Source organism: Myodes glareolus, chromosome 10, assembly GCF_982192425.1.
Source record: "Myodes glareolus chromosome 10, mMyoGla1.1, whole genome shotgun sequence".
NCBI classification, from domain to species: domain Eukaryota; kingdom Metazoa; phylum Chordata; class Mammalia; order Rodentia; family Cricetidae; genus Myodes; species Myodes glareolus.
In genome coordinates, this window is record NC_142035.1 from 32,303,096 (window position 1) to 32,318,565 (window position 15,470).

The window sequence follows — 15,470 nt, forward strand, 5'->3', positions numbered from 1 at the left end:
GGATGGTGACCAACCATGGCCACACTGAGGCTGCTTTCCCCAGACCTCAAAGTCAGGGTCACTCTTCCTCCACCCACAGTTGTGTTGGATCTAAAACGTCAACTTATCAACACCTTAAACCCTGAACTGAAGGAGAAATGTACTCCCAAAAATCAAGGGGAGAGCTGAAGGGTTTTTTGGTGGTTTGGGTTTTATGTCTGTATATGCTTTTGCACATGCTGGGGACCAAAGCCAGGCCTTGCACGTGCCAGGCAAGCACTGTCCTGCTGGGGCAGACAGTCCTTAAATTTTCATAGTGGTTTTCATATGAATAGGGTTGCAGACCAGTTTCATTCTTGCTGTTCTTCATTTCTTTCTTTAAAATTTTAATTTTGTATAAATTGTATTTATTTGAAATCAGAAGGAAATATATTTGGAAGAAGGATTTGCAGTGTGGCTACATTGGCTCTTCCTCCACATCAGTTACCTGAGAGAAAATAGTTTTACCTCAGACTGGCAAATGGCACAGCACATAGTGGCCTTTATGACAGAAGTGCTGGGAAAGCTCTGGGAAGGCACCCTCCCCACACCCCAGTGTTGCTAGGGTAAGCTACTAGATTTTGACAACGTGACCTGCAGATGTGTTGCTGCCCAGATGTCCTATCTTGGCTGCTTCCCCTTTGTTCTTCCTCACCTTTCACCCTGTGGGTGGTTTCTGCTGAAGTTCAAAGGAAAACCTTATGCCCCCAGAGGAACTCCCCAGCCTGCAGAGTGTTTACTTGAGGGGCCCTGTTTTTTGGTGAGGAACTCATTAATGGGAGAAAACTGTAGTTTGGTAAGGAAACCACTCCTGTATGTTTCTAGGTGAGAGGGGCATCCTAGAGCTATGGCGACATGTGCTGACCCTGTGGACTAGTAGGCGACAGAGCCTACGTTCCCACTTCACACCCACTCTCCTCCAACAGCTCAAATGTAAGGAACTGAGGGCGGTGCCTCAAGTGCTGACTGAGGCTGTGCACTGTGAGTGTGGCGATATGGTTGGAACTAGGGCCAGACAGATCTAGGCTCAAGTGTGTGTCTCACTACCAGCTTGTACCTCAGTTTTTCATGTATTAAATAAGACTGAAAATGAGTCATGGCACCATACTGTTGAGTCAAGTGAGATGGTGCTTGAAAAACTGCTTAGTATGATACTTAGTAGGCATTCTCTGGCCATCACCCTTGTCACTGTCCAGTGGTGTAATTGGTTCTTTTTCCCTGTTCCATTAGCCAGATGTTTAATACTAGCTCATGGACCCTACTCTATCTGCTTCATTTCTTTTGTCTCTGATTTTGCCTTTTTACCACTGAGCCTTAGATGTCTGGACTGCATACATGATGAACAACAGTGCTTGTGAGACATTATCAGAACTCGGGTCACAGACAATTTCCATAGTGATCAAGTGTCTCAGATGCACAAAGCACGATTTGCATTCAGAGAAACTCAGCAGCCTTTCACCCACATAGCCCTGCATAGTACCCTGGCCTCCCTGTGCTGGGAACCTCACAGCTAGTGGGAGTACAAGCCATGTGCTGGTTCCCACAGGTATGACAGAGCTGCCTGTGCATCTTGGGTTCTGTTGACTGCAGTGTTCATAGAAAGGAGGACCCTGCTATCTGGTAGCTCACTGAATCTGGAAGCTTCCAGAATCTGGGTTCGTTGGGCTATACTCACATGTTTTGTTTTGTTTTTTAATTTTGGGTACCTTGTAAAGTCTTCATACTCTTCATATTGTCATATTGCATATTTTTGTGACTGACAATTATGTGTTAAAGACAGATTTGTATTTAAACTGTCTTGAAGTATTTCTTAAATATAGAGGCTTTTTAAAGTTTGTTTTTATACTGTTTTCTTGACATAATGCTGCTATGTCCCGAGGCTTGGTCTAGATCACAACTGTAATAATCAAACAGCAGCTGAAACCTTGTGCAGTGCTAAGATTTAGCATCATTAACGATAAACTCTCTTTACCAGGATGTCTCCTAGTTAGGCAGGGAAATTCGTCGCAGCCCCCGGTTCCTTGACTTACTCTAACTAAATTGTCCCTAACAGCTTAGAAATTAGCTGCAAAATTCTAAAGCGATTCATGCTCTGTTCTGCCCTTGTCATGGGGGACTTTTTCAATTCTGCAATCCCGTTGCAACCCCATACTGAACTCTTGATCCTTCACTGCAGAAATTTGTTAGCTCTAGCTAGATTAGATTTTTCACAGCTAATCTAACTGCTGTAGGGGTTTGCGGAGTGGGGACAGAGCTGTGCTATTGGATTTGTCCAATTCATTTGACTCCAGGACTATAATTGCACTTATGTCTTACAAGGCTTTTATAGCCTCAGGCTGGCCAGCCACATGAAAAACAAATTGGCAGTGATACAGTGCGAGTGAAAGGGGATGAAAGGCCCACATTATCAGTCTCTAAGCAGCTCTGCTCTGGCAGGAAGTTTCTTGGTTAATTTACAAATAAAACTTAGATTTTAGGATGGGCACACTGTCAGCTGAACAATGGGAATGTCAGGCCTGACTGTTACTTAGTAAAAGTAGCAGCCGGGCCCACTGAGGAGCCTGGATTCTTCAATCAAACAGACGACTCCTTCTGGAGCCAGCTGGCGATGTAATGCAATTAGTCGGGAAAGGAGGTCAGCCTATTAGGTGTGGACCATGACCGGTGTCACCAGTGGCGTGCAGGCGTGTAGCCTGGCAGCAGCAGGCAGAACAGCTCGGGCAGAGGAGCTTTAGAACTCTGTCAGGACCAAGGATGGCAGGACATGGGATTGATTTCTTGGGGCTCAAGAGCCTGTTTGTTCTGGGAAGAGTAAGCCTTGAGGCCTTCTGGAGTCTTGCATTGTGGAAGCAGATGCCCACATGAATGCAACTCCTATTCTAGCCCTCATCTCCTCCTGAAGACACATGCCTCCTGTCAAGTTGACTTGCCCCTATGCAAACTTGTGGGTGCATTTTTAAGGGCTTCTAATCAGAGTTCTGTAAAACTCATAAAGTTACATTGAAATTGAAATTCCCTTTGAATTGAGTACCACTTTATGTTTCTGGACTATTCCATTGTGTTCTAATATGCTCTAATGTGTGTAGTTGTCCTACCAGTTTTACATACTTGAGTTCTTATCATAGGCACAAGAGGTGTAATTTTTGTACTTTGTTGTAGTTGTATCGGTCAATTGGTCCCATGGCCTAAGCTCTTGGTTTTGTGGTTTAGTTAATTAAACTATAACATGTCCAGAAGTATGAGGTGCCTGACACTGAAAGCAGCCCTGAGAGAATGTTGAATATTACAAAAATAGTTCTTCCTTAATTGTAGAATTGCCACATTGGGAGGAAGGGTCAATCAGTGTGGTACTGCTCTCCCATGCTAAAGTCTTCTCAAAATACTGCTGCAAATAAAATTAGGAGGGGTTTACTGGGAATATATAATTGAATAACACAGTTTAGAAAGGAGTAGAGTAACTGCAAAATTTCAATAATCAGTGTATCATTCAGTGTCTATTCTGCCCTTGTGGATGAAAGGAGAGACTATGGGTATTGGGTGTGGCATTGGGTGGTAGCAGCAAGGTTGATATTTGGTAAGTAGGTTGTCTCCATTCAGTCACTTCTGCCAACATCATAACCAAGAGTACAGGGCCAGCTCTCTTTGTAGGATAGGGGCTGTAAGCTGAACTCCAGAATAACTCATTTCTTAACTGTTAGCTCCTATTGCCCAAAATTCCTCCCAAAGTTTCAATTAGATCTACATTTACAATGAAAACCTGTCCATCTTATCTTGTTGGCAACCCTAGCTCTCGTGCTGTCATTACAAAAGGACTAAGTGGCAAAACAGTGTCATGAGGTCTCTGGAAGCTCTGTAAGAAATGGGAACCGCAAACAGGCAGAAATGTCAGCTAAGAGTGGCTGGAATGTAAGGCAGAGAGTAGCAGTGTAGAGCACTGCATAGCTAAGATTCTAGGTTCAGTTCCCAGTACTACAGAAAGAACAAAAGAGAAGACAAGGTCAGCTAGAGGGACACCTTCCGCCATGAGAGTTTAGTGCCTTAAAAAGAAAAACCACAAAGCTTCTGTGCTGGGTCGGCCGGGCTGCGGCTTTTCCTTGTCTGCCTGCTGCCCTGTGAGCCTTTAATACTTGTGTCGGGGTAAGGATGGAGTGAGGAGAAGAAAAAAGATGCACTGGGTTATGCCTGTATTTACAAAGTTATTGACTCCATTCAGTTGTCCTGGATCATCATGACTTGTGCTAGGCCTCTGAAGTCTGGGCCTCCCCTTTCTGGAGCCACTATTCAGACAGAGTCGAATCCCATACCTTACTCCATATAGCACAAAGGTCTCTTTCTAAATAATTAATGGATACAGTCACTTCCAGAAGGGCACGGGTGAAAAAGAAGCAGGCACTGCAACAAGCAGCTGCCTTTGTAACTGGATGACGAGAAAAGAGGCCGTGCTGGGGTTAATGTGGGTTTTTCCCTGTGTGATCAAATGGTCTCTAAAGAAAATGAAGTCTAATGTATTTCAAATATTCACACTATCCCAGAATATGATTTTTTTATATTTTTAAAGATAAAACTAGAACGTATGCTCTAATATAACATCTCAGTTTTATTAAGGTACTTTTAAGTTTGGTCACTTACACTGTCCATCTGTTGCATGAGCAAGAATTCTTGCTTCTGATGCTGGATAACATTCCCTGATCCGAGGCAGAAACCTCATCCCCCCAAGGCTTCTAAGCCCCTGGTTCTGCCAGTCTTTCCTGCTTCAGAACTTCAGTTTGGGCCAATGTTTTCATCACTGTGGTTTGTTTTCCCTTTAGTTACGCTTCTAGGCCTTCTTGAATGATTTCTTTGCAACTTTCTCCAGATTAGCTTTGTGGGGTCGCCACACAGGCAGTTGATCAGTGATATTCTTGCATCTAGCAAGGTTTCCTCTGGAAGAGCTTGTAAGTGTCTCTAGAGATCTTCCTATGGCCTTCTCAGGGACACCAAGAGTCTGGGTTTTAGTCAGTCTCTTTATTTATAAAATATCAAAATAAGTGAGCTAAATTACTTGAGCTATAACAGTAAAATAGCTTTTGATGTAAGCTGAGATCAGGAATGTCCAACTTGCAGCCCCAGATAGCTTATGAATGCAGCCCAACTCAAAACTGTAAATTTACTTATAACAGTATAAGATGTGTTTGTGTGTGTGTGTGTGATTTTATTTATTTATTATAACTCAATTGTATGGGTCTCAGTGTATTGTGTGTGTGTGTGTGTGTGTGTGTGTGTGTGTGTGTGTGTGTGTGTTCTCATAGCCTGTGGTCCACAGATTGGATGTTCCTGGCTTAAATAGTCATGAATTGAAGCCACAGTCTCTGGTCCTCTCTCCTATGATGTTCTGTGCATTCGACAGAACATTCCTGAGCAGGTACTTCTTGTATAATAAAGATGGAGTTACATAAAATCAGTGGGAAGGGTAAATGACATTTTATGTGAACATTTTGGAAATCTTTAAATGCCGGGTGCTAGTATTCCCACCAAATTTAACTTTTAATTTAAATTAAATCTATTTATCTCCTTAAAAATATAATTTCTTATATTCTTTTTCTCAAAAATTTATCTCAAGACCAGTTCTCACACTTTGTCAACTCTTGTGTTGGAGTAGCTTGTCTTACCTTATGTTGTTATTTCTTAGTAGCCAACTGGATAAAGAGGCTTAAAGATTTAAAGTAGTAAATAAATTTAAAAAATGAATGTCATTTAGTTGTTGAGAAACATTCTCAGCACTGTAGAGTAGGACTGATGTAGAAATAGAATTCTGTGTAAAAGGAGACCTCAGAGAGGTCCCCCTCCATCCCACTGGAATGTGCCCTTGGGCTTCTGTGTGTGATCTTAGAACCAAATGTGCATCCTAGCAGATGGGCTGGAGTTTCATGAAACTGTACATTTTAGAATTCTCACTTAAGGCATCAGTGCAGTAGCCTGATTTAGGACTAAAATACTTTTGGCCTCCAAGTTTTCTAATTCAATTTGTAAGCCACAGCCCCTCATAAACTGTTGTTATCACCTCGGTTAATAAAGAGCCAATTTGCTATTGCAGCTCCGTCACCTGGGGAATGACGAGGTTCACATCGTCTGGTCTGAACACTCCAGAGACTACCGCAGGGGTATTATCCCAACAGCCTTTGGAGACGTTTCGATCATTATTTACCCAATGAAGAATCATATGTTCTTTATCACGATAACAAAGAAACCTGAGGTATGCTTTCTCCATTGTTGCCCTGACTCCTACATTTTCCACTGGATTCATGTCCTCAAAATAACTGATGAATGTCCTACAAATGTCAGAATCATGTATGCTAGATAGGAATTTAAGTGAACTGTGATTCTCAAAAATACTCTAATCATAAACACAAAATTTCATGTTGTGTTGTTTGAAAATTATGTTAGAAAAATGTATGGGGTTTTAAATAATTTTAATGCTTTGAAATGTTATAATTTTAAGAATATCATAATTTTAACTGTGGGCATTATCAATAATAAGTTATGAAGCTCCATTATCACATGGTTATTTGGGGAATAACCGTGGGTCTAGAATCCAGCCCTATCTGATGCATGGGCATTGGTCACTGAGCACTGACTAGTGATGTGAGGTCAATCCTGAAGGATTTTGGACATGTCCACAAAGACACTGGGGCCCTGAAGCACAGCCCACATGATGAGTATTAGCAATCAAAGCACCTTGCTACAAAATCAATTTAGTCATGTCAATTGGTATTGATCACAGGGCTGGCTGGAACAATCCAATGGTCTGTGTCCTGTGTACTAACCGGCTGCAGTTTCGATCCTTGTCATGCCTTTACTGATATTTTAACACTGCTTTGTGTAGTGACTTATTTTACTTTTAATTCATTAGGAAGAGTAGTCTTAGGTTTGAAATTATACATATTAAACATATAATCTACTCTTTAAGAAAAAAATGACTGTTGTTTTCAGCTTGATATTAAATATAATATTTATTTACATCCTGAAATCATTTTCCTGAAGGAGCTCATCATTATTCTAAGAACTTTTTTTAAACTTAAAAAAAAGTCATGGGATTTGTTGAATTAATTCAGATTTGCAACCTAAAGTTACATTATGAGCATTGGATGTGCTAACACGTGAAAAAGAGCTCCGGACATTGCCTGGCATCAGGGTAACGGCTGCTTCTCTGTTGGCCATTGTGATTGTTAGGGCTGCCATCAGGTTTCCTTGTATAGTTAGTATCACAGAAATAAATCATTAGAGTTCTAAGTTTAACACGTGTTAATTCTCCATTGCGTGGTCTTTATCGATCTAGGAAGGCCTAATGAAAGAGGGAGTTCTTTCTCTGTTCATAGAAAGAGGTCAGAATACATATTAGATGTTTGTGTTTCTCTGAGTCAGACCCCTGTGAATGTCAGGTTTTCAGTTTTGTGCTGTAAGAAAATAGCTCAGAAAAAAAAGGAAGAATAAAATATGAAGGTGACCAAGAAAAAAAAAAAGAAAATGGCTCAGTGCTAGCATTTACATTTGCCCATGAAGAAAATTACTTATAAGAATTAAAGTTATAATTTTAATCTTAGAGAAGCAATAGATTTAGTTCTTTTTTGCTTTTAAAAATTTGTCTTTTATATGTATGTAGTGTAGAACTAGTTTCATTAGTTCGTTTTCAGGATGGTCCTCTAAAATGTCATAATGTCCTTAAAATGCCTTTCATTTTCAAAGTGAATGAAGAGCATAGAAAGCATTTCATTTCACTGTGCTGCGTCAGAAAATGGCATTTTTCCAAGTGGCATAAAGTACATAAAAAGTCATTAATATACTTTTTAAATTTTCCTACAAAGTATGTGTAAGATAAACTTAGTCATCAATTCTGACAAGATGAATTGAAAAAATTGGTTTCTTACCATTTTAACTCAAAAAACCCTAAAGAGGAGAAGGGAATAATAGGGCAACTGAAAACTTAGTATTATCCCTACATTTAAAGTACAAACCATTACAATGTAATAAAATTAATCCAGACATTTCCAGGGCAAGTGTAGCTGACCTTTTGTTCACCAACCACTGACCCCAGGGTGAATGCAAGAGGCTTTCGGAGGGAAAGTCTGTTTGTTTGGCTTCAATCCCTGGTATTTAAATTGCATTCCCTAATCAAATGAAAAGGCTGTCCTCTCTATCAGGTTACAGAATCCATGGCAACATTTGGCCTTTTATATCCATAATGTTAGCCTTTTTGTTTGCATCTAAGTAGAGACACCTGGAGCAATGCTAACATTAACCGATTTAGCATTAATAGCTTCATTATATAAGAATTTCTGATCAGATAGCTGTTACTTTTGTTATATTGCTTCAGCTTGTATTGTTGTCATTTTTTATCTCCTTGCTTGGCAACCAGGCAATGATTTGCAAATTTTTTTGTCTTGATTAATTAAGCAATATAATTATCAGTAACCGTGATGCAGTCTTTGCTCAACAAAGCTTCTGAGAGAAAACAATGGTAAGTCTGTTAGTATGAATGCATTCCACGCGTCCCAGATGCATGAGGATATTATGGACAATGAGGGGAAAGGCCGCCTGTGAGCGAGGACAAAGGGTGCCACGCAGACTCGACACACTGCACATACCGCCAGGGACATGCTGCGGGCTCCCTGGGACACAGACGCCTCGTTAGATTACAGCTAGTCAGCAGAGATTAATTCTCAGCCATTTGGCGCAATAATTTACCCATTCCCCAGTCTTTTAACTAGTGCTTCTTACTATGGAACTGAAGACTTTGTACTCAAAGGTTTACTTAACCTTGGCTACTTTTAGGCATCTCCAGCAAAATCATTATTTTTGCTTAGAGATTGTACTAACACGACTGCTTGGGTTGAAGAATATTCCTGTAAGAAGATAGACTATGCAAATGTTTCAGAAATTATAGGTGGGGTCAGCAACAATCTTTTAGCACCTTTATATTTTGTATGAATACAATGTGACTCTGGTTTAAATATATTTATTTTACTCATTTCTAGGCAGCCATACTTCTCTAAGAATAATTTTAATCCTTTTTTGGAGGGAGGAAAAACTCATCTGTACACAAAAGTCCTGCTCATTGGATAGAGTCATGCATATTCAAATTGTACTTTCATTCACTTGGCCTCATTAATAGCCTATGTAATAATGTGGGGCTATTTGTAATACAAGCTCACAGGCAGCATTACTTCCAAGTCCTTTGAAATTTAACATATTTCTCTTTTTCATTCCATACACCCCCTTTAAATATACAAATTATGTGCCTGGCAGAATCCGCCCCCTCTTAATAATGCCCCACATTTGTAAAATGGTACATTGAAAAAGCATGGGTGTGCTTTTTTGAGTGCACAAAACCCTCATGGCTGAGAGGGTCTGCTCACTTTATGAACATTGTATTGAACCTCTGCTTTTTTTCTTTTAAAAAAAAAACCTCTGTATTACAGCATTATTTCATTGTTAAGTTGATTTCCAAATAAGTCCATTCCCATCTCCATAAACATTGACACAATAAAATTTTAATTATAGAAAAGAAATATGTAATTATCAGATTTGCATTTTTTTTGCCTACTTTCCTCAGAGCCATTCAGGAAAGTCTTGCACCTAAGACAGTGAGTGACTGGGTGTGTGAAACCCTTTCTTTGCCTTACCCTTTCTTAAGTTTCCATGACTGTCCATGGGTGCTGTTGAAGTGGTATCTGGTTCTCTTGTGGCTTCAGGGGTGTGTGGGGTGGAGATGCATGTATGCATGCAGATGTATAGGAATGTACCCCTCTTTCAGATGATGCCTAGCTCAGGACCTCTGGAGCCAGCAGAGGACTGATGTGCAGGAAGTCACAAGAGCATTTAAGCACTAAGGGTACTAGGAGTCCAGTTTGGCTATCTGTGTTTTTGCAAGGAAGTGTTTTAAGCTTGCTGGAATTGCCCCATTATACAGGGAGTATGTTTGCCTTTGCTGCATGGTTTTGAAATTTTCTCTTGATTTCATATTATAATTTTATAAATATTTATCTTAATCTCAGCCAAATAATTCTTCAGAGATTCAATCATTTACTTTAAAATATTCTAGAAAATTCTCAAGGAAGAAATTTAACTTTGGAAAATTCTAAGATTATTTACTTTAGAAAAGATCATTGAAAATACCAAAGAACTGATTTTATTAAACTAACTTATTAATGGATTGCCACAGTGTGTTCAGTTTAGGTTATGTATTGTTAACATTTATTTTAGTAAAGAAATGTCAATGAGAAGTAGTGAAAAGGCAGCTGCTTGTAGATGTTTTAAATTCACACTTTCTTACTAATACACTGCACTGCTAATTAGAGAAATTCCCTATGTAATATGGATTTATATTATTCCTTTTCCAGTTTGTAAAAGATTGAGTCACCCACAAGCAGGTGCCAAAGAATAGAGAACATTTATTTTACAAAAGGGCCTTGATGCATACAGAAGGAGCCCACAGCAGCACCGTTATTAACTTACCTCCTACCTCACAGGAATTTGGCTTTTGAGATCCCCTTTTCTACTGCGTTTACTTAAAAGTTGGCACCATTCTCCTCTTTCTTACATAGCCCGTGACATATTTGTCTTCTCCTTGTGTGTTTATCGCCCCTCCTTGCTGAATGTACACCAAATAACCAACTTCAGTCCAGGCTCTATGCCAGGAAGCAAACTCTCATTCTCTACCCCTGAGCTACAACAGTGGGACGAGCACTTGACCCAGGAGACAGACATCTCCAGGCCCCTCTCAGTAGCTCCATAAGGTCCTGCATGTGGTGTGCATCTGCTGGCTCTTTGGCCTGACAAGGGAAAGGGGTGTTGGGACTGTGCTGGCCCCCACTGTGAAAGGAAATAGCCCGCTGCCTGGGAGGTATATTTGCTAGACTAAACTCAAAATTTAATACTTTGTTTTTTTGTTTTATTTTGTTTTTCTTCTATGTTCTTCTTATTTAGGCATATGAGGAAGAAGAGTACTTACCTTTTTTATTTTTTTGAGACAAGGTATCACAGAAATCCACCTATCTCTTTTGTGTGTGTCCTTGATACCTGGGTCTAGCAATGTGGAAATAGGCGGTAAATATGTGATGAAATGATTGGAAGAGTTTTTCAGTAGGAATGGGTATCACAGAGCAAAGGAAGCAGAGTGAAGGGATAGGTGGTACAGAGGCTGCTTTTTTAGTTCGTACCAAAGTACACCAGGACATCAGCCATAAACCAAACAGGAAGTCTTGAGGGGAGCCACTAGGAGACAAACAACTACAGAGACACACACAATAACACTACACAGGATTTCTGTTCAGAAACCATGTCAACAAGAAGAGATGAGAGTTGTGCACTCAGAGTGATGAAAGAAAAACTGCCCAGAATTCCACGTCTGTGGAAATGACCATTCAAAAGTAGAGACTTCCTCAACCAAACAACACATTTTGAGAGAATCTGTGGCCCATAAGTTACCTTGCATTAAATGTTAAATTCTTCTAACAGTAGGAAAAAATAAGGGCTATTTTTGTCAGGATAGTGCTTGTCACATAAACATGAGGACCTAAGATGAGGGAGACAGAGTTAGAATCTCCAGAGTTCATTGGGTGGTCAAGTCAGTGAGCTCCAGGTTCCAAGAGATGATGACATACATTGGCCTCTAGCCTTCATATATGTTCATGTACACATACCCAAACAAACAACACCACATACACAAAAAGAAGATGTATGCATCTACAGAAAAAAAAGAATAACTTTAGAGAAGGAATAAATGAAGGTAAAAATGAAATGCTTTGATGGGCAGTGGTGGCGCACATCTTTAATCCCAGCACTCAAGAGGCAGAGGCAGGTGGATCTCTGAGTTTAAGACCAGCCTGATCTACAGAGCGAATTCCAAAACAACCAGAGCTACATCGATAAACCCTGTCTTAAAAAAAAAAAAAAAAAACCCAAAAACAAAAAAAAGTACTTCACTTTTCTTGTTAATTGGTCTAACAGTTAGAAGTATGTTTCACAGAATAATAACAATAACTTTAAGTGACAGGCGGCAACAGTGATATAAGGATGGGACCAATGGTTTGGGAATGGGCCTCTCACAGTGTTATTTAAAAGGGGCATTTTGGATAGTTATGAAAGTATTTCAAATGTGGGGCAACCTCTTAAAAAGTGTTTTAAGAGTTGGGCAGTGATGGTGCAAGCCTTTAATCCAACTTGGGAGGCAGTCAGAAGGGTCTCTGTGAGTTCAAGACCAGCCTGGTCTACAGAGTGAGTTCTAGGACAGCTGGGCTATTACACAGAGGAAACCCTATCTCAAATAAATAAATAAATAAAAAGTGTTTAAAATATGAATTGTAATTGATATGATAAATGAGAAGAAAAATAAAATCATAAGAACTTTCAGATAAAACCAGAGAAGATAGAAGTGGAAGATCAAAAAGAAAACTAAAATAACACAGCATGTATTAATTAACAGTATCAATAACTTTATAATCAGTATTCTAAATATTGAATTAAAAGACTGGAGGTGTAGTTCAGACACAAAGTACAAACTTAATAGCATGCCCCAGGTTCAATCTTAGCAATAGGAAAAAAAACACAGACATTGTCAAAGTGCGCAAAAAAAAAAAAAAAAAAAGGAGGAGAAGAGGAATACAAGGCCCAACAATAAGCCATCTGGCAAAGACCTTTAAATAAGTGCTAATGAAGAATATACCATTAATATATTACTAATCAGAAGATAGGCTAACAGTATCAATCAGCTTCAAGTAATGAAAGTGATTGGAGATAAAGGGAAGTATTGCACAGTGATTCTGTTGACAGAGAGGCTCCCTGGGTTATGATAATTGAGCTCGGACCCAGTGGAGCAGGTATCAGCCCTCATCAAGTATGAAGCAGGAAGGACAGAAAGGACAAAGACATGAGGTAGTCTGAGCTTCAGGAGTGAATACAGGAAACATCCTATGTGACCAGCATCAGAGAAGTGGGCTGGCAGGCCGTGCATGAAGAGCCTCTTGGGTCACAGTGGAGTCTGAACCACTATTTTGACTTTGATGAGCTTGAGAAAAGCAACAAGCCACTCCAGTCTTCATCATTTCTCTGTAAAATGGGGATATAGAAGAGTTGGAAGACATCAACTCAGATGTTTTTGAGTTTTTAAAACTCCTTGTCTGTGGTTAATACAATCTCTTAATGAATTAAAATATAGAAGTGGTCAGCTTTCTTATAAGACATTCATTGAGGTGCCATGTTGCTTCCCAACAGGACTTGCTCATTACTTGAAAATTATTTACTGTGTCTACCCCAGGCTCTGCAAAATAGTTTAAATCTGTTTTCTCTCATCTTTCAGGAAACTAGCTCAAATTCAGTGAGCCATTTCCTGAGCAGCGCAGTTCTTAGAGAGTTTCCCCTAAAGACAGTTCTTGAAGTCATCTCTGTGTCCCCTTGCCACATCCTGCCCTAAACCACATGTGAAAAGTGCTGCAAATATATTATGTTGTACTTTTCACAAAAATTTTTCCCTAAACCGAAAAATTGTCTTCTAATACTACCTTTTTAATTGACTTATCTGTCTCTCACTGCAGTATCTCAGGCATAGATACAAAAGTGCAGCTGTTCCCTTCCAGCTCATAATTCCTGTGGGATTGTACTTCCCCAAGGGGAAAACTATGACCAGACATTGGGTCGTAGCTCTCAGAAAGGTGCTTATAGGATGTGTGTTCTGACTGTACCAGCAAGTCCTGGATGTCCTACCGTTGGGCATCCCTAGAGCAGGGCCAGCCCCTGGTCTGCATGGCCTCTGGTTGTCTAGAAGTTACTTCACCCTTTTGACCTCTCTTATTGATGCTTCTTTATTCTTCAAATGGTATATGATCCTTTCATCATTGTTTATAACTACCTTTTGTTTTAAGTTTGCATAGAAGATTAGTGAAAATGTGGGAAACAAGTTATTTGTTGTTCTAATCAACCCCCTCAAAGCTCTGTTGAAGTCCAGATGAAGCATTCTCCTTTAGAGCAGCTGGAGCCTCTTGGGGGTTGAGAGGGAAGTTATTCTTGACCAAGCATTTATGGGGAAAGCTGTTTTGATCTGTCAAGCCACTGACGACTCTCCACGTGCCCTTTCCCACACATACAGACGATCTTAATAACCTCTCTACTTAACCTCTACATCTAAAGTTATTTCTGAATTCACGGTTGCAGTGGTCCTTCCCGTACACTTACTGCTTCATAGCGGTTGTGCTCATTATGGCAATTGCTCTTGACCTCTCAGATCATTTCTCTTCACCCATCATTCTGTGCTGTAAGCAGGTATTCTCCTAGTATAAAAGCATGTGTTCTCTCTACCTGACTTTGCCGTTTTGGTCTCTAGCCGCCTAACTTTCAAGGATCATCTAAACAAGACAGCTGTAGCCTCTGTATGTAGATGCATAATAATGAAGGATTTTTCATGTGTGTCCTTCAGAGTATTCATTTTATAGCCACACCAAAGATAAATATGAGATGTTCAGCAGAAACTGAAATCCAAAACCTTTATATTACATTACTGTCTTCTCTCATGATAAAGTCAGTGCCAAAAAGCCAGACACAAAAATCATGGCCATATCTTTGTTATGAGTGTGATACCTGTAGCATTGGGGTGTATAACTGGCTGATAAGGAAAGAAGGCAGTTTTCAGCATGGACTGGATCTCAGTAAACCCATACATAGCAATAGTCTGATTCTAAAAGCTCACAGCAATAGTCTGATTCTAAAAGCTCACGGTTGTCTGTGAAGCATTTGCCCAGCTCCAGTTGAAAATATCAAAATGTTCCAGCTGAGTCCTTGGGGGATTAGTTATTATGTATCAAATGGAGATTTGTCCCAAATATTGCCCTCACCCTTGCAGCTAGTTAAACCCTTAGGCTGATGTACTTGACAGTGATAGCAGGTGCCATGAACTTCGGAATCACTACTTCTCAGCAAAAAGCTGCCTTTGTGTTCACAGTTGGCCAATAAGAAAGCTTGGATGTGAAAATGTCCTGCTCTGCACCCCAGCCTGATGGATATAAATTAGTTTGGGCTGTAATTTCTAAGCATGTGCTTCCTCTCAGCCAGAGCTTTGTATCATTTAGCCATGGACAATATGGCAGGAGCTCCATAGGTATCTTCCATCTTGCAGCTAGCTGGTAAGGAAAGCCAGTTCGTTAACAGTCATGGAAAATCTTAATACCTAGACTTTGGTCATTATACTAGGATAAGACATTCAGGAGTTGTTCAGATTTAGATAGATGAAACATTGGAATCCAGGTTTTGATCAGAACTCTGAATGTAGCCTTTCATTAACTTTACCATTGAGTATGGGACCAGGAGGGGGTGCCCCGGAGCTCTTTGTTCCCTGTCCTCACCATGCAACAGCAGCACTGTTTTCCTAGGGTAGGGCCGCTCACCCAGACCCTCCTTTACTGTCTATCGCAGTGCACAGTGATCCC

General features: G+C 40.1%; 1 protein-coding gene across 3 annotated transcripts in view; it reads left to right on the top strand.

Annotated features, from left to right (window-relative positions):
* Ralgapa2 (Ral GTPase activating protein catalytic subunit alpha 2) overlaps window positions 1–15,470 on the top strand; it is a 271,244-nt gene that overhangs the window by 176,947 nt on the left and 78,827 nt on the right. For all 3 annotated transcript variants that reach the window (XM_085696826.2, XM_085696824.2, XM_048455526.3), the window contains one exon: window positions 6,092–6,250. In XM_085696826.2, the coding sequence (XP_085552952.1) occupies window positions 6,092–6,250 (159 nt within the window). The remainder of the gene's footprint in view (window positions 1–6,091; window positions 6,251–15,470) is intronic.